General features: G+C 39.9%; 2 protein-coding genes across 2 annotated transcripts in view; both read right to left on the reverse strand.

Moving 5' to 3' along the window:
• Positions 1-1,958: 1,958 nt before the first annotated feature.
• Positions 1,959-20,399, reverse strand: part of LOC148013529 (uncharacterized) — an 80,549-nt gene continuing 62,108 nt past the window's right edge. The window contains exon 6 of the mRNA XM_087668014.1: positions 1,959-2,470. Coding sequence (XP_087524140.1) covers positions 2,284-2,470 — 187 coding nt within the window. The 3' untranslated portion in view covers positions 1,959-2,283. The remainder of the gene's footprint in view (positions 2,471-20,399) is intronic.
• LOC148013530 (uncharacterized) lies at positions 3,031-15,288 on the reverse strand. Its single transcript, XM_087668668.1, has 3 exons — positions 14,907-15,288; positions 14,482-14,799; positions 3,031-3,162 (listed from the first exon to the last, which is right to left on the reverse strand). The coding sequence occupies exons 1-3, from the start codon at positions 15,240-15,242 to the stop codon at positions 3,031-3,033; spliced, it is 786 nt and encodes a 261-aa protein (XP_087524794.1). The 5' UTR covers positions 15,243-15,288.

Raw genomic sequence — 20,399 nt, forward strand, 5'->3', positions numbered from 1 at the left:
CTCCCCATACACTCCATTTTCAAGGATCATGGGGTCCCTAGGTATTCTGGGAAATCAATACTAGCTTGCCTTCACGTGGGAAGATGTTTAATTGCAACAGCTTTTCTTGTACCTGTCCTCTGCTAAGTGATAAGCACCTGCATTTCATGATGCTAACATGTAACTTCGGTTTGAAATGATGTTTTGGTGGCCCTGTGTGTCCATATTACTCACTCCTGCATTGCAAGGCTACTGAGAAAATCACAGAATCTGGTGATACAAGGAGCAATCAGCAAGAAAGTGATCAACATTTCCACATTGGAAACATACAAACCTGATCATTTTTTATAGATGCCCATGGCAGAACATGCCATAAAACAGTTGTTCCTCTAATAGCAGGAAAACATTGTTTATCTTTAGCCACAAATAACTCTGGCTGATTCTTGCTTGGTCCAACTCTTCCTGTGACTCTTTAGGTGAGGTTTCAAGATAGATTGTTTTAGCAGGCCATCACAGTCTTGAATACTAGTATCAACACATTTCTGCTTATTCCCAGTCTGACCCCTTTGTCGGATTCCTTTTTGTGGATTGTAATGTTTGAGGGCTTCCTGAGAACTCATCCTTTCCATGGCAATGTTATCCAAAATCATGGATACCAGGAAAGAAAGCACCGTACTGACCAAAAAACCTCTTTGAATACAGTAAGAGTCACCACAATAGTTTTCCTTGGTTTTGGGTTTTGTGGCTTTTTCACCTTCCTTTTCTTGGCATATGTAGCATAGCTGCATTTTGTCACTTGCGTTTGAGCCAATCCCATAATTCCAGCAGATCACAGCAGCTGTTTATGTAAGCTAAAACAACAAAGATCAGAGAAAATGACTATCCAAGTCACCCAAATATTCCTGGGCATTACTGCAGTTTCCCAGGTAGTCCAACTTCTGTTGTAAGATTCAGCAACTTCAGTCACCGGGCATAATTCTGAGATAATTAGAAACTGCACCATTGAAATCTGCATAAATAACAAGCCCTGAAGTGGAACTACAGCAGCAAACAACCCTTACAAGAGCACTAACACTTCTGTTGTAGCACTGAAATACTCTGATGAAAGCAGGAAGTCTCCTGCCTAGTGCTCAGTAGGTTCAGAATCATGTCAGGCTTTGCAGCCTGTAGACAATAGCAGTATGTCCTCCTACTGAACTGAAATTCCAGCATGTCTCACAGGTTTCAGAGACTGTCAACCACTTTAAGAGACCTCATGACCATGTTGCACTTCCCACAACTCCAGCAGGCAATACACACAAGCTTTTTCTAGACTGTCTGACAAGGAACACTCCTTCCTAATCCAAAGGAGCTTACCAATTCTTTCCGATTAACCTAGTACATATATATTTGCCGCTTTCAACAGCAAGAGCTAGTGTCAACTGAAACATAAGTGAAAGCAGCAACATGGAGACCTATTATGGAGATGAAATGCTTTCAAAGTCACTGCTACCTGGATTCAATCTTTGTAATCCAACAAGAAGTTGACATACATTGAACACCAATAGGTTTGCATCATGACAGCATCCAAAATCATTATTTGATAATCAGGGCCACCTTTCACAGACAGAAGAAGATAGCTTCGTAACAAAGCTACAACTGGAAAGACAGCTTCACAACTGAGCTATTATTTGATGATCAAGGCCACCTTTCATGACAGAGCTCGGCAGTGGAGAAAGATAGCTTTAATACTAGGCGACAACTGGAAAGATAGCTTCACAGTTGAGCTACAACTTTTGGTTATTACTGATCTTTTACATCATTGCAATCATCACAACATTTAATACTGACCCTCCACATTATTACCATCATTGAAGGTGGAAGCATGCCCAGGCATTCCTAGCATCACAAAATAACTTGTTCACATCTACCTTAAAATTCCAGCTACCTTGTGTTTCAAAAGTATGTAACACAGCTAAGACTAAGATTTGACAACCTTTCAATGAATAAATAAAGACCCAATTAAGTTAGCTTTTGCTCTTGGCAAGTGTTACTTGCAAACTCCTCAGTGAAGAGGACTTCTATATACACCTTTCTCAATACGAGACATTACAGAAACAGGGGTGTTGGTTATCCTTGGCACTGTATTCTCTATTAGAGAATCTTAGATATGTATCTTTCTGTTGGACTAACAAACATGTAAGTGAAACATCCCTGTGTTTAACCAAGCAAGGTGCTTGTGCATACATATGAGAGGGAATGGACAAAAGGAAAAAGAATGTGACAGAGACACGTATGCGCATGGCACGCACCCCAGAGAGAGATTTACAAATAATCATAGCACCTCAAGCAATGACTATTTATGACTTTTTCTACAAGGCTTCCAACCTCAGGCACAAGTCGGGCAGTTTTCTGGTTCCAAAAGTGCAATGTTAGTGACTCGTTAGAAATCAACCGCAACAGCTCATCATCTTGTCTGCGCTGATGCTCTTTGATTGGAGCTTTGAAGTAACTGTATCAAAAAAAAGTAAATCCTCGATGAGTTTGCCAAATTATGAATCAGCAGGTGCCTAGTCCAGAAAATCTACTAGAAACACAAAAATGCATTCGTTTTATGTGCCAAATTATGAATCAGTGGGTGTAAGTCCAAAAAATCTAGTAACTAGAAGCACAAAATGCATTCACTTTATGTTGCAACATTTCTTTACAGGTTCATTAGATATTGCATTAATGCTCCAAAGAAACCTTTAGGACTTACTCAAAAGCCATTAAGTACTATGATGAATACAAGCAGCCTTGGATTCCGTATCAACAAGGATCAGACAAAAGATTAAAGCTTCAGACTGAAAATACTAGAGGAGACTCCCATTAACATCTGACCTGTTACATATTAAAATTCAAACCATATGTGTGTGGTAGAAACAGAGTAATATAATGAACTTGCATTAAAGCAATGTACCCCTACAAAGAAGAGTCGGCCCTTTCAGCCCACAGTTGCTCCTCTAGTATTTACACTATTTATCATCCCTTTTCTCCCTTCAGCCCACAGTTGCTGCCATCATCAGTCTACCCTCATCTACACCATGCAAGGGTGCTGCCTTTCCTGCCAGCCATCACAACATGCTCCAGAGGCTTCTGCCAGCCTGTCCGTGACCCTCCATCAGCTGACACCTGCCTGCACATGGCTCCTCCTGCTGCATTTTTCTGCCAGCTCATTGTCTACACCTCCAGCTGCTGTTCAAGGTCACCCAGCTATGAAGATATGCTAGGGTTTGTGCAGAGAAAACACAGAATGTACGACCACAACGAAAACTTTAACTCAAACAATAACGCAATAAACACAAACCATAAACACAAAACTCAAAACTCAAACTCAAAACACAAAAACACAAACACAAACAAAGAGAGAAGAGAACCTTGAAGTGAATGAATCCATGTTGAAGATGAATGGAAGAGTGTACAAAATGCTCAAGGGTAGAGGAGTGAATGATATTGGAGAGAGACGTCCAAGGGAGACACTATTTAATTAAACTTTTGGTAATTTGCTTGTTTTGGGGATGTTTTAAAGAGCTAATCAATTTGTAGCACATTTTTAGCTCAACATCCCCTCTTAGGTCCTACAAAGTGAGGGTGCAAGTGATTACCGCAAAGAGGCCAAAGCATCAAACAAAGGGTGCAGGTCAACTGCCCAATGGCCTACCAAGTCCTGCAAAGGTGGATGGAATCACATTGAACTTGTTTTTTCTTGGGAGAAGATATGATTTACAGCTTGTCAAGTAGCTTTAACCAGAGGGGAGAATAAAAAGGGATGGTTAGATCCAACACATCACCAAACAAACAAGCTATTCAACCACTTGAGGGTGTCGATGATGAGGAAAAGGGGAATGAAGTAGTAATGTGGTGAAAAAGGATGCCGGTATGGTGCAAAGAACAACTGATGGAGATAGCTCAAGATCCAACTAGGTGTGCTTTGCACAATGAGATGCAAAGTAGTGTGCTACATGATGAGAATACACATGAAGCAAGTCCACTTGGATAGCATTCCTTGTGGGGAAATTGTTTACTTACCCAAGCACCCTAGTGCAAAGATGATGATAATCATGCAATGCAAAAGGAGGGTACAACAGGGAAGGGAGGCCAATGTCGAAGACAAGTGTCGAATCCTATAGGATACCAAGAAAGGGTGGGAACCCCAAACCCGCATGTTAGCCCTACACTAAAATACAAAACCCTGCAAAAAGAAATCAAAATCTACAAGCACAAAGATGAATAGAAAGATGTTCCAAAAAACAAAACTGAAAATTAAAAAAAGCAAAGCTAAGTGCAATGCAATGAGTATGTAAATATACAGTGGAAGTCTAAAAAGAGAAAGACTAAGTGTGTGGCTACCATCACGTACGTCGAGGTGGAGAAGTGGTCCTAGAAGGTGCAATGGATGCCATGCCCTAGGAATGGATTCATAAAGTGTAATAAGTGAGTTGCTAGCAAACCAATCAGCTAATCCTTCAGGAGTAGTAAAAGATATAGGCTGCTAAGGCTAGCCGTGTGCCACATGTCCAATAGCCATTGGGGTAGATGGAGCAAATGGTGCAGTAGCAGGAGGTGTAGCTCCACTGGATTGGCCAGCCAGAGTGGAGACAGTCGCAACAATCTACTATGGTTTTCTGGTGGAAGACCCTGGCCTTGGTATGACACTCCTTGTCTACATAACCTAACCTCTTACAGTGTGTGTAAAACCTATTTTTCTTAGGAATTTGTTGCCAAAGGAGTCATGTTTCTTTGGTTCCATCGGAGGAACAGGGGTCACCCTTGTTTTGGCTTACCTTCTTATCTTGCAAGTTCTTGCCACTGTTGGTTTTCCCTCCTAAAGAAGAGGCAACCAACCCTTGCCCCTTTGAATGGATGTGTGTGGAGGACTTCTTTTGAACTTGATCGTGCAACATCGCGTAACGCAAGAAATAGCACTCAAACTCCTAAAAGGTTGGCAATCTAGGTAGTGAGATAATATGTTGGATAAAATGAAAGTATTTGTCGGGCAATTTGTTCAAGAAGAACATAAACTGATCATTTTTTGACTTCAGAAAGCCAATAGTGGCAAACTCGGTGAGTAGACTGCTGATACTCGTTCAACTTGACTATCAGATCATCCCCTTCCTTAATGGAAAACTCTTGAAGCTCAAAATTGAGATTGATATATCAAGTGCAATCTATGCCACATAGTGGTCAATAAGATGACTCCAACGCTCACATGTGAGGCGAATGTGATCAGGGTGAGCTAATTGAGAGTTCGGACATAGGCTCGATACCAACGATGACCTCCCAAAGATCCTAAGATTCAAGCACTTATTGCATGAAGTTCAACCAAGTGGTAAATTTCGACTTGTTGAAACATGTCTTATCCGTGTAGGCATTCTTGGCCATTGCAACAAAAGTAGTAGTGCTAAGAGATAGAGGTGGCATGTAATGGGGATAGGGTGGTGTTACGGGGACGTGAAATCTTAAGATGCTCTAATCTTACTGATAACATTTAATTAGGCATTCTCGGCCATTGCAACAGGAGTGGTAGTGCTAAGAGATAGAGGTGGTGTGTAATGGGAATAGGGTAGTGTCACGAGGACGTGAAATCTTAAGATGCTTTAATCTTGCCGATAACATTTAATTAAGATATTAATCAAATGTGCAAGGTTGTTTAGCACATGATGCAAATGGCAATTATTTCACGGTAACAGGCCAAGGACCCTGAGGATACAATGGGTGTCGAAGGTAAAAGTTATAATAAGTTATACCTGATAGGTACTAGGTAGACCCAATGTCAGATCTGGGCTTAGACCAATTTATTTGCAACTAATGTCAATGGTGACATTAGAGATTAGAGATTAATTATATAATTAATGTTAGTCTAAGGGTCAATAACTGCTCAGGATACTTTTTAGAATTAAGCTGGATAATGAGATTAGAAGGCTGCCACTTCGTAAAACTTGCCTGTGCAAGTGGAAAAAACATTTTTAGGAACTAATGGAAGTCTATTCCAGTCATTGTGAAAGAGAAGGCTGTTGGAGAGCAAGGAGGGGCTACTGATGTGATTTGCAGCCACCAAGTATCAATTTTGCAATATATGACAATAGTTTAGAGTTCTCCAAGAGCAGGTGACAAGAGCCCAAGGTCCTTCAAGTACGTATAATAACATACAAAATGGGGCAACAGTCTTTCTGGTGGTCCTAAGTTATAGGTGACAACTTCCATTGTTGTCTGAGCATAGCAACAATAGCTTTTCAACGTTTCTCACTATGAAACTCTAAAATTTCTGTCTACAGCATTCTCTCATCCCCTAGCCATCTCTCAAGTTATCTCAACATTTTCCAGCAATATGAGCCATCAAAGAAAAATATTTCAATCAATCTCTATTGTAAACCCTAATTTACAACAGAAATTAAGACTTGAAAGTTGCCTTGGGATGCATGCTCAAAATTGAGAGCCTAGGACTTCAATTCCAATAATTGAAATTGAGCAACTTCAAGAAAATTCAAGAGGCCAACCAACCAATGTAAAATTTGAGGTTAAATTTGTCTTTCAAGGAGCAAGGTAAAGGTGAATCCCCGACCAAACCAAAGGACAAATTAGTTTGGAGGCTTGCTGGTCTATTTGAACAACAAGTGACACTAGGATTAGTGGAGAAGGTCAAAGGATCTCAGTTGTACTCCATCTACTTTCCATAGAAGTTAAAGAAATACCACAAGGGGTGCCAATTTTTGAGTCAATAGGGTGTCCAATGTCCAAGATTAAAGTAGTAAAGTGTGCATTTTCAGTTTATGTGAATTTTATGCTTGTTATAATTAGTGCTTAATTAGATTATTTACCACCCTATCCCAAGAGGTAGGCCGGTTGCATGCTTCCATTGTCGGGATACCATCAACTCCCTTGAATTAGTGGACCAGAGATACCTAATTAAAGGTCAGAAGCTTTACTCTAGTGCTAAAATTGTATTCAGCTGAGTATTACAGTAAGAATGTCTTCGGATAGTGAGATGGGATCAAGCAAGGATGATGCCTGTGACATTAATGTGGCATTAAATGTGATATTTAATGTCACATTAAGGTCATAAATATGGAATGTGACATTAAAAGTGACATTTAATGTCACATTTGCAAAACAGAATTATTCTGTTTATGAGAGGGAGCTGTATGCAATAGTACATGCAATGAAGAAATGGAGACACTATTTGTATGGTGCCAAACTTTTGATTTTATCGGATCATGAAAGCATTAAGTGGCTTAATGATCAACCAGATTTACACGGACGTAAAGCCAGATGGGCCGAACTTCTCCAAGAGTTCGACTATGAGATCAGATATAGAAATGGAAAGTATAATATAGTAGCTGATGCACTCAGCAGAATGCCCATCATTAATGAATTGAGTTTTACTCAGTTCACTTCCAACTTGCTTGAATCTTTAAAAGGCAAATGCCAGGTTGATCCGGCATATTCCAACATATGGGAAGCAATAAAAAATGGGGATCCAACTGAAAGTGCTTCTACTGAGGAAGGAATATCTGAGGATGTTCAACAAAGAAAGGGAGCATCAGGGGTTGCTCAAACTGGATTCAAGTGGAAGAATTTTACCATTGATAATGGTTATTTACTCTACAAGGGTAGGGTATGTGTCCCGAAAGATATAGAAATAAGGCGCCAGATACTCTTTGAGTGTCATGATACCCCTAGTGCGGGACATCCAGGAGTTAATAAGACTTATAGTCTTATTAAAAGGCAGTTCTATTGGCCTGGAATGAATAAGAACGTCCTTGACTATGTGGTCAAATGTAATAAATGCCAGGTTAATAAAGCTGAAAAATTAAAAATGGGAGGACTTCTCCATCCATTAGAAATTCCTTCGGGAAAATGAAAGAGTATCTCCATGGACTTTATTGTTGCTCTACCTAGAACACAGAGGGGGCACGACTCTGTGTGGGTGATTGTGGATAGGTTAACCAAAATGGCTAGGTTCATTCCAACTTCAACTGATGTTAAAACACCAAAATTGGCTAGATTGTTCGTAGAGAACATATACCGATTGTATGGCCTTCCAGCAAATATAGTTTCTGATCGGGATAGAAAATTTGATAGCCATTTTTGGCGTGCGGTATTTAGAAAATTGGATACTAAACTTAACATGAGTACGGCGGATCACCCGCAAACAGATGGGCAAACTGAAAGGATTAACCAAATTCTTGAAGATATGCTTAGGGCATATGTAAGTAAAAGGCAAACTAATTGGGAAGAGTATTTGCCGATAGCAAAGTTTGCATATAACAATGCCAAGCACTCTTCCACTGGATATAGTCCATTTATATTAATGTATGGGTTTCAGCCCAGAGCTCCTTTTGCAGTAGGACTGCATAAGGAAAAGGTTCAAGCAGCTAAAGATTTTTTGGAGGATATGAATAGTATGTTAAAATTTGCTCAAGAAAATACTAAAAAAGCTCAAAATCGAGCTAGAGCATATGCAGATCCTCACCGAAGAGACATCTCCTTTGAAGAAGGAGAATTGGTCTATCTTAAGGTGCCTGAACAAACTAAAACTATGAAAAATGGACACTGTCCAAAGCTTTCACCAAGGTATTGTGGTCCTTTCATAATACTTAAAAGGGTGGGAGAATTGGCTTACAAGCTTCAACTACCTGCTGGTAGTAAAATACATCCAGTTTTTCATGTAAGTAAATTAAGAAAGAAGCTGGGTGATTTGGATAATCTAATCTTAAATGATGATATTGAGGAGTTATTCTATGACCAATCTAATCCACATGAACCAGAAAAAATATTAAATGTTCGTAATAGACGAACGAGGAATACTATTTATCAAGAATGTTTGGTTAAGTGGAAAGATTGTTCAGAAGAAAGCTCAACATGGGAGCGAGTAAGTACTTTAAAGAAAAGGTTTCCCGATTTACAGTTAGACCTTCCAAGTATCGTTTTCGAGGACGAAACCGATTCTTAAGGGGAAGAAAATGTGACATTAATGTGACATTAAATTTGATATTTAATGTCACATTAAGGTCATAAATATGGAATGTGACATTAAAAGTGACATTTAATGTCACATTAAGGTAAATCTAGGGGAACATGCACGAGAATGACCGTCCGGGCTCTTGGGCGCCCGAACGGGATTAAGGGGAGCCTAGAGAGTAAGAGAGTCCAGGAATAGTAGGACTCCAGGAAGTTGACGGCTGGCAAAGGAATCCGAGTGAGAGGGCCAACACTGATCTAGGCGTGGTTGGGAGGAGAAGAATCACTCGTGCTTTTTCATCGTTTTTTCTATCTGACTTTCCGTCATCTATCAATGCCTCTCAATCTGAAAATTCACAAAGTGTTGGGGAAAATGCAATGTCTAATCTTGGACAAGGCACCCAGCAAGACAAGCAGCTGATAATGTTGGTTTGGACCAAGATGTGGGTCCTTCTAGGTCTCTTGAAGCTGATGACCAGCAAGAGGAAGAGGAGTTTGATTACCAATGTAAAGATCACTTGAGGACAACAACTGAAATGTTAATGCAACTGGCAAATGATCCTTAGTTCATACGCTTTTTGAACCCCTTAAAGGAAGGCAGTAAAGGCAAGAAGAGGAAATGAACTTCAAGAGATTTGGAACAATAAGATGCACCAGAGAAAGAGCCAATACAGTAGCATGAAGTTCCAAACGTGGGTAGTGAGCATAAGCAAATGATGCTAGTGGGGCAATTGATGAATATGCAAGGCCAACTTGAAAGCACCAATCCAATGTTTTTTGGATAGTAAGGTATGCATGAATGCAATTATGGGGCAGCCATGTTACTTTGGCGGTGACACTAGTTTCCATGCTATGGTGGGTCAAGGACCACATACGTGGATGTATGACACAACTCCTTATCATATGCAGCCACCAATACATGGTGTGCAAAGCCCAATGTATCTGTGTATGGCTGGTAAAATGCATAATCCCATGTAGAGCAATGTTGGTATAATGCTCAGGCACAAAGTGGCAAGTTTGGCGATGCATATATGCAATCACTGTGTTTGAGACTCGTGGTATTAATGTCTGTGTGCAAATGCTCCATATAGTGTTGGTCATGAGGAAAATTGCAGCTAGTAATGCATGCAATCTATGGAGAAAATGTATCTTGGTATGGCTAGTAATATGCAAATTCCCATGCACAGTCACATTGTAATGGTCCAAAGTATATAAACAATAATGTTTCATAATGTATCTAGTGCTCCTAGCATGTCAAGTACACATAAGGGGTTAGTTGACTAGATGCAATGTTGCATATTAGTAAGTTAGAATTGCAACATTGTGAAAGTATAAAGCATTGCAATGCTAAAGGGGAAGAAAGGCCTACAACCTAGTGGAGGTTTTGAGGCAAGTTAGAGATAAAGTTTTCATATGCTTCTTGGTGAAGCTTCAACATTGTTTCACCAATAGATGCAAAGTGGATGGATGAGGGTGACTTGGCAAACCATCCTCAATTGTTGCAACTTTACCAAGATGCTTTTCAATTATTGAGCTCACTCAAGTTTAGCAGAGCAAGGATCTAATGTAATTTCACCAAGATGCCTTTCAGTTAGAGCCAACTTTGGTTCAAGCTCAATCAGGCTCAACAGAGCAAGGGTCCAGAGTATTGCTTGTTATTCAAAGGAGAGGTAGCACTTCCACTCCACTAGTTGTGGACAGCTCTCGTATGTAGTGGATCTTGGATGTATTCAGCATGCATCCAAGGTACTGTGTTGATAGTATGTCTTCCATGAGGTCACTACTCAATGTACTAGTCACTCTGAGATGTATGCAAATGAGTTTTGAGTTTCACCCACGCACTAAAACTATACTTTTATATCAATTTATGATCAGTTTGGCATGAGTTTCTTCCTCAGTTTCGAGATAAAAATTCTGATCAGTTTCAGCTCAATTTTTTATTAGTTCAAGAACCGTTTGTGGTCCACTTTTGGAATTAGTTTTACATCAGTTTTTACATTAATTACTAATCGGTTTTTGCAATCAATTTGTGATTAGTTCTTAAATGAAAAAGTGATCAGTTGGTACTCAGTTTTCAATGGTTTACAGCTGGTTCCATGGACAGCCACATGTTAGTAAATACCATTGACAATTTCAGCCATGGTTTATGTTGAGAATATCCTTTACTATGGTTCTGAAATCCGAACAGTTGAGAAACATGAGTTATGGATGCATCCAATGGGTCTCTAGCAACAGTTTTGGACTAATTTTTAGTTTATGTTATATATATACTAGCTAGAATTTTCAGCAAGTTTGGGACATGGGGCATATGGCATGTTGGACACAACAGTGGCCAATGTTGTGACTATGATGCCTTATAGAAATTCCAATGCAGTATGCTTTTCCTGTGGCACAATGCAATGCAGTTAAGGATGATTGCAAGGATTTCAAGGGGGAGGCCTATCACGGGGACATGAAATTTTGAGATACTCTAATCTTACCGATAACATTTAATTAAGATATTAAGCAAATGTGCACGATTGTTTAGCATATGTGATGCAGATGGTAGTAATTTCACGATATCAAGCAAAGGACCCTGAGGATACAATGGGTGTTACAAGCAAAAGTTTTAATAAGTTATACAAGACAAGTACTAGGTGGTATCTAGTGTCAAATTTGGGTCTAAACCAATTTATTGGCCACTAATGTTAGTAGTGACATTAGAGACTAGGCATTAATTAATTAATTAATGTCAGCCTAAGGGTCAATAATTGCTCAAGGATACTTGAAAGATAAATTGGCCGAGCCATGCAAGTGAAAAAAATATTTTTAGGGACTAATGGAAATCTATTCCACCCATTGTGAGTGATAAGAAGACTATTAGAGAGCAAGAAGAGGCTACTAATGTGATTTGCAACCACCAAGGATCAATCCTACATGTGATAGCAGTTTGAAGCCCTCCAAGAGCAAGTGACAAAAACCCAAGGTCCTTCTAAAAATGACAACATACAAGAGGAAACAACAATCTTTCTAGTGGTCCTAAGCTGTAGATGACAACTTCTATGGCTCACAATGAAACTTTGAAACTTCTCTCTATAGCATTCTCTCTCATCCCCTAGCCCTCTCTCAAGTTATCTCAACATTTTCCAAGAGTTGAGCCATCAAAGAAAGAGATTCTAGTCAATCTCTACTGTAAACCCTAATTTATAGCAGAAATTAGGATTTTGACAGTTGTCTCAGGATGGATGCTCAAAATTGAAGGCCTGGGACTTGAATTCCAGCAACTGAAATTGAGAAATTTCAGGGAGATTCAATAAGCTAGTCAATCAATATCAAATTTGTGGCTGAATTTGTCTTTCAAGGAGCAGGGTGAAGGCCAATTCCTAAGCAAATCAAGGGACAAATTGGTTTGGAGGCTTGTTGGTCAGTTTTGACAGCAAGAGGCACTTGGATTGGTGGAGGAGATCAGAGGATCTTAATTATACTTGTATTTGCGATATAAGATAAAGAAATACCGTAAGGGGCGCCAATTTTGGGGTCACCAGGGTGTCCAATGTCCAAGATTAAAGTGATTAAGTGCGCATTTTCAGTTTATGTGAATTTTATACTTGCTATAATTAGTGCTAAACCGGTTATTTACCACCCTATCCGAGGAGGAAGGTTGGTTTCGAGCTATGGAAGGAGTGGCAATAGTCGCAAATGTAGAACCCCCACGTGGATGGTTCTTGGCTGAAATCTGCACAAGAGGAATGAGGCTAAGTGGTGGGTAGTGTATCTATTTATAGATGTTGAAGGGTTTAGAGTTTAGGGGGATCACTGAAACTCTCTCAAACCGTGCCATTTTTTAGGGTTTTTCATAAGGTATGATACGATATTAGTACGAAAAAAAATTAAGATGATTTTTTAAATAACAAAAACCATAAATCATTAAATGATAGGTCATAAAATACATGTTTAAAGTGGAAATAGCCATTTCATTACAGAATAAGATGAATACATAAGAGTGACCATCGCGGTCGCATGGGCTACGCAAAACATGCAATACAACAACAATCTAGTATATCTGATACAAAAAAAAAAAGAGACCTATATGACATGTCATATGAATGATGAATCTATGATGAGGCATCACTATCATCATCATCATCATCATCAAAACCATCTGAGTGCTCATTAAGAGAGTCTAAAGATGACTCCTCGGCATCCACCGATGATGAGACAGACTCGTACTCATCCTCACTGATGAGGTTACCATCATCATCAAATAATGGCTCCCTAGGTGGCGGCTCTGTAGGCAAGGGGAGGATGTCATCATGAGGCACAAGATGTGAGCTACTAGAGCCCCGTCTTACATATGTCTGCAAGCCACTCGAACCACCCCTCCTCGATGATGGAGGGCGTCGAATGACCATGCCCCTGCTACCACTTACTCGAACTCCTCGCCCACGAGCACGCTACTGCGAGTGTCACAAGTATCTGCTGCTATAAGCTCTCTATAGAGCTTTGCAAAAATCATCTCCTCCTCCTCGTCCACCTCCTTATGTACACTCGGAAAAGTGTCGCCCGTCAACTTGAATGTATCAACATTCACCTACACAATCATCAATGTAGTGACGCACGTAAGATTGATCATGATTCATTGTAAATACTAAATGCTAAAGTCTAAATTGTAAAGTATCAAGTTTAAACTTCAAAGTTTAAAGTTTAAAAGTTAAAACAACAAATTTTAAATGTTATGGTTAAGTGTTTAAACTTTACCTGCTTCGGACTACCCATGCTCATCATAGCCCTCATCATGCGTAAGTTAGTGCGGCAATAGACTAGCCGCTCTAACTGTCATATGCTAAGCCGATTGCGAATCTTTGTGTGAATGAGAGAATAGGCACTCCAGTTTCTCTCACATGCATCCGAAGAGCAATCCTGGGCAAGAACCCTGATGGCTAAGGGCTGAAGGGTCTCCAGTGCGTATCCAAAGTTTTGCCACCAAAATAAAGGCTTCACAAGTGACTCTCTTCTCCAACAAGTGGGAGAAGCAAAAGCCACATGCCCTCTTTGATCTGCATAGCATCCTAGCTCCTCTAGCACTGCATTGTGGTCATCAACAGGACCACACGAGTCAAATAAGCAAGCTCGTCTGAACGGAACTCTCTCTCATCCATGACCGCCGGTGACTTGTAGGCTAGATGTACCAATGTAGCAAAACCATGGATGGGCTTATATATCCACGCCCATCTCCTCTCTGCTGTCTCTAAAACATGTGCACGCTGTGTCTCTGTGATCACTGTACAAGCACGTGCCTCCACCAATGCCGCTTTAAAGAAGTGAACGAGAAGGCTCATGGTAGACCCCTCGCAATCACTCATACGTAACACCCTATAAAAGGGAGTCATGACAATGATAACGTCACGGACTTTTTGCCAAAACTACTCATTAAGGCACAAGCGCTGCATGGCTTTGCCCTCCTCTGTCTCATGCTCATTCCACTCATTCCATAGAGTGGACACCACTGTTTGGCACAAGGCGTTGGCACAAGGCGGACCACACCTCATAAAGGCACTCCAGCAATAACCACATGTAAGTAAAGCGAGTTGAAGAAGGCTTCTTCAACTCAAGTGTGCTATGCTCACGATACATTGCAATCACCTTTACCTTTACCATGAAGAATGTGACAATTGATGTAGCTTTGCAGACCACCCTCTTCATCCACTTGAGCTTCCCAATGTTCTCCATGAGCAAGTCCAAACAATGACTTGCACATGGAGTCCACACAATGGTAGGGAACTCGGCCTCAAGCAAACGGCCCATGCGCCGACAATTCGATACATTATCGGTAACAACTTGTACAACATTTGAGGGGCCCACCTACAACCACAATTTACAAATTACAAGTTATGTATAAATCAAATTTTAATTATGAATCATGATATTATGATTTATCATTATGAAAGAAAGTGAAACAAATTTAAAACGCAAATTGCAATGTATATCTCAATGATAGCTTGTCGAATGTGCCGGTAGATGAATGCGCCCATCATTTCTCTCCCCCTCTTGCCAATATCTACGGCCCGCAAAAAGTAAGTGCCAAGTGGACATGAGACAAGTATGCTGATGATGCCCCGTTTCTTACAATCACTCCATCTGTCGGTGAGAATGGAGCAACCATATTTTATCCGTGCGGCCCGAATAGGATAAAGGGCTCTATCAATCCTCTCCTTCTCTTCATCAATCTTTCTCGTCCTCATGTCGTTGTATGTGACACCGGTCCATCCTTCACATGGACCCACATTGGCAATGGCTTTTACCATCTTCTTCCATTGCTCTTGCTTTAGGACATTGAATGCAAGATTGCACTCAATCACCGTACGTGCAATTTCAATGTCCGCAAGTCGTTGCCTTTCTCTAAGAAAGGCAACCGATCCACGCATATGACCGGGTGCTTGAGAGAGAGACGATTGTCTCTCCGGCACTGCATGAGTCTCCACTCTTTGTCTTTTACCGGAGCCGGATGCGGATGTGGAGCCCCCACCACCAATGGTAGAGACCTCTCCTGCATCGGTTCAAGATACACCCACATTGGATGCTTCCTCGTTAGTAGGCATAGGAGTTGGTGCCGATAAGCCACTTCTTCCTCCTCTTGTGGATCCCCCCTCTCATCTTGGCGAGAATCTCCTCCGCAATGGTTGGAGGGATCTCCTTGCATGGAGCAACTTACCCCCCAGTCTTGGAAAGATGTTGGAGAAGCCGAGTTGCACCACTTGTATAGCGCTTCCCGCAATACTTGCATATCCAATGGTGGGAGTTGGACTTCTTTGTGTCCCTCTCCACATGGATCGCATGCAAATTGAAGGCCTTGTGCTTCTCACGAGTCATGGTGCCGATGACGAATAAAGAGACCCGAGAGAGAGATAGAGAGAGAGAGAGAGAGAGAGAGAGATGGATCCAGAAAAAGTCAAGGCTATTATAGAATAGCCAGAATTAACTAGTGTTTATGAAGTTCGAAGTTTCTTGGGATTATGCTTTTATTACCGGAGATTCATTGAATGGTTTACAATGGTTACTAACCCATTGCATGATTTAACCAAGAAAGCAGTGGCATTCCAATGGACCAAACTAGAGAAGAAATCTTTTGAAGCTCTAAAGTTCTAAATTAGCAAAGGACATGTTTTGATTATACCTAATTTATTGAAACCTTTCTTTGTAGAATGTGATGCTTTAGGAGACTGCATCAATGCAGCCAAGAAGGGCATGGAGTTACTTATACAACCAAAAGGTTGCAAAATACAGAAAATAATGCTACTACCTATGAAAAGGAGTTAATCACCATCGTTCAAGCTTTAAAAGATTGAAGACACTATCTTTTAGATGGAGAATTTCTCGTCGAGATGGACCGTGACAATTTCAAACAATTTCTCAACCAATCAAAGATTTTTTAAAAGCATATTTGATGGGTCAATTATTTAGCTCAATTTAACTTTCAAAAACTGCATATTTCTAGAAAGCAAAACAAGATAGTTAATGCCCTATCAATAAGACCTCATATTCAAGCAATGTCCATGATTCATCATACAAATTTCACTAGTATGAGAGACATATATGCTCTGAAAAAGATTTCAAAATCATTTGGCAGAGTTTACAACTTGATCAAAAAGTAAACTCTTAAAGATGGATTTGTTTTGGCCTAGTCTTGAAATGTATTTCTTTTGGCCTAGTCTTCGACGAGACATTGAACAATTTATCAAAGAATGTCTTGCATGCCAAAAGATTAAGCTTCATTACCAAAAGTCTGTAGGGCTTTTACAATCATTGCCAATTCCGAGCCAACCTTGAAAAGCATTGCTATGGATTTTATTTTTGATTTACCAAAATCAACAAACGGCAATGATGGCATATGGACTATTATTGACAGGTTTAGCAAACATGCTCATTTCATTCCAATTAAGAAGACTATCAAGTCTCAACATATGGCTAGAATATTTATTTAGCAAATCTTTAAGTATCATGGGTTACCATAATCCATCGTGGATAATAGAGATCCATAAAACACTAGTCTCTTTTGGCGAGCTCTTTTAGAAAATTTAGATACAACGCTTACATTTTCTTCTTTTTATCATCCTCAAACTAATGGTCAAAGTGAGATAGTCAATCTCACAATATTGGATGTGTTGAACTGCTCTATTACCATAAAGCCAACTAACAATGGAAAAATATTTTCCTTTGGTAGAATATACCTATAATAATATAATTCATACTTCTACAGGTAAAGCACCATTTGAGATCATATATGGAAAACCACTCTTATGACCTATTCTTAAAACCAAGAAGAAGATATTTCATGCCGATGAGTTCGTGTATGATATGGATACAGTTTTCACCCAAGTTAGATGAGCTATCCAACGATCTTAACAAAGCAAAAAAAAGCAATAGATAAGCATCGAAAACAAATGATTTTACAAGAAGGAGATTGGGTGTGACTAAAATTTGACAAAGCTTGTCTAAAAAACTCTAACAAGCCTTCATCCCAAGTCACTAAGCTCGCAGCAAGAAATTATAAACCATTTCAAGTTACTAAAAAATTAATGATATTTGTTACAAGTTACAACTTCCACAGCATTGAAAAATTCACAATGCTTTTCATATCCATTTTTTAAAGCCTTATGAATAGCGTGCACCATTGGAATGTGTAATAGAATATTCACATGAAATAGATGAATAGGAGGAGATACTTCAACCAAAGCAAGTAGTCTTTCATGTGATCAAGAAACGAGGAAGAAATCTTTTTAGAAAACTCCTTTTGAAATTTAAAATTTACTTGCAGCTTATAAAGAAATTGAAGGATCGGAAACACTTCAATCGATCTCTTGAGAACAAGACAAATTTCAAGAGGGAGGAATGTAACAAATCTTTTGTATATCAATTGTTACCAAGGCATATTGACTCAATGATTACAAATTAATTTGATTCTCGTATACTTTAAAAGATGATTTGTATTATTTAAGTGTTTTAAAATATGATTAAATGTTTGTGTTTCTATTTAAGAGTGACCAATGGCCAAAACGTCTTATAATTATACTTGGGTCATCATTGACGAGATGCCCAAGAGAGATTAAAAGTTTAATCGAGATCAAATTGACCAAAAAGCTCAAATGGCTAAGGTTTTTATACTCAGATAATCACATTGACTAGAAGCCCATATAATGAGTGGTTTCAAAAAGTAAAATCAGATGCTCATGATCGGAAAAACAAACCACAAACCAGTTAACTTATATAATGAAGCTTTCCAAAAGCTCAATTTGAAGACTCCTAAAAGTTACTATTTTTAAAAATTACTCAAATGGAATTTTTATTCATGTCAAAGGCTACGAAATTTCGCAAGACATAATTTTGTCTTCAACAACTATCTCAAATTCTTATCCATTTGAGAGATTTTTAAAGTAGAAGGTTTGGAAGCTTCTTTCTTTAGAAAAGTGACATGTGGTATCTAAAATATGACATGTGTCATTTTGAAGAGATAAGTGTCCCTACACTTGTCATTTTCAACAAGCACTTGTCATTTGTAACCTCTACTTTCCACTTTTGAGCACCCAAGTCCACACATATATATTGGAGATCCCTTTCTTCATTTAAAATAAGCTCTCGTGTTGAAATTTCAATTACATGCTTTGTATTCTCCTACCTATCTCTCATCCAAGAAGCACTTTCTACTTAGTTTGATCTAATCCAAGCACTAAAGAAGAAAATCAGCTTACTACCAAAGTTTGCAGAAATTAGTGTTTCAAAACCCTAATTTTCATCATTGCAGCAAATCAACCTTTCGTATATGGTTCAAGCACTTAGTATCCATGGTTTTGTTTCAATAAATTCATGTAAAGAGAGAGAGACCGATTCCCCTCTCAACCTAGTGCTCTCTCTCTCTCTCTCTCTCTCTCTCTCATGGTGATAAGTGATCGAGTTGGTTAAGTTCAAAGTATTGTCTTTCTTGCGTTCTTCCCTGCGCTTACAGTACAGCCATTAGGAAGCTGTAAATTGTCATGGAGCTGCCACTGTTAGAGCAAACCTATTGGACAACACCAAATGAAGGTCTATCTTCTTTTCATAAACACAAATCTCTGATATGCATTTGCATTGAGATTGGATGCTCAATTTAATGCTTTCAATTTTCAGACCTCATGTCTGTAAACATTTGGCCTAATGCTTGCCTTGGATCTTCACTATTTGATGACCCAAAACATAGGCAAATTGGGAATTTTGGTTGAAATCTCTTAAACAAGCAATTCCACAGCCAGAAAGGCTAATTTTGCAAACCCTAGCCATTGATCTGCAGTAGATAGCCAAAACCTAATTCTGATCTGTTGCATAGCATAGAGTGCTGTATTGTCACTGTCTATCAGAAAGACCTGCCCCCTGCCCACCTGCCCCTAAAGGGACCTAGCTAGTTGCCCACCTCCTGCCCATGAAGCGCCCTGCTGTCCGTGATTGCCCACGAGGAGCCCTGCTGCCCATGCTAATTAAGATGGTGCTGCTAGAGCCAGAGATCCATCCTATTCCATTGAGGCAGCTAAGGCATATTGTAGAAAACCAATTTGGCAGCCAAGACCTCCAGAAAGGTAGCTCCAAGTCGAACATCACGAAGCAAATGATTCCACTCCATTGTACTCTGTAACCATGGCAAGATGTTGCTCCAAATGGTCCACGGCTCTTCTAAACTTTTGCCACTTCCTCCAAACTGTAGATCTTCAACAAGCGCTTACTAGAGACTGCCTCCACAGAGGTAAGTCGGGCTTGGAGCTGCACAAATTTGGAGCGCATATGAATGTCCAGACTCGACTCTGACTCCTCATCAAGCAACTACTTCAGCCGAGTGGTAAGCTACAATTTACCGGCAAGCTCATTCGCCTCCGCATAACCAGCTCCGTCAATGGAAAGCTTGGTCTATGGAGTTCTAGGGCCTTTGTGTGCAAAAGGCGCCGGAGCCATGTCAAAAGAATCTTGAATAGGAGAAGCAAGAGAAGCACGCTGCATCTACCAATCCAACGTCTTGCGAACAATTGGTGAAATATGTTTGAGCAAATACTCAACTTCAACATCCATATCCGCCAACAACTGCTGGTAATAAGTCTAGAGAACTTGAACCCCGCTCCTCCGGCTCAACCTTCTCCACTTCCGCTATTTTGCAATGTTCCACCAATAGTTTCTACTTTGAATTATCTGCATTGCTGCCTACTGAAAAGTCAAAGATATCTGGGACACGGCCAACAGTCGGTTGCTCGTCCTCATCACTAGGAAGATGCTCCTCCAGCACTTTGCCCTTGCCTTTTTCGAAACAAGCCGGTTTGGGCACGGAGCTTACCTAGGCTAGGCTGGTCGGAGCCAACTCCATCCGAAGGGTGTCAAATTGGAATCCAAAGGCATTGGTCTATTGGGCTTGAGCTGCGGAACATGTTGCTGAATTGCTCCTCTAAAAT

The sequence above is a fragment of the Lygodium microphyllum genome, chromosome 26 (assembly GCF_053477565.2).
Source record: "Lygodium microphyllum isolate KBCC chromosome 26, Lygodium_microphyllum_v1.1.10, whole genome shotgun sequence".
NCBI lineage: Eukaryota > Viridiplantae > Streptophyta > Polypodiopsida > Schizaeales > Lygodiaceae > Lygodium > Lygodium microphyllum.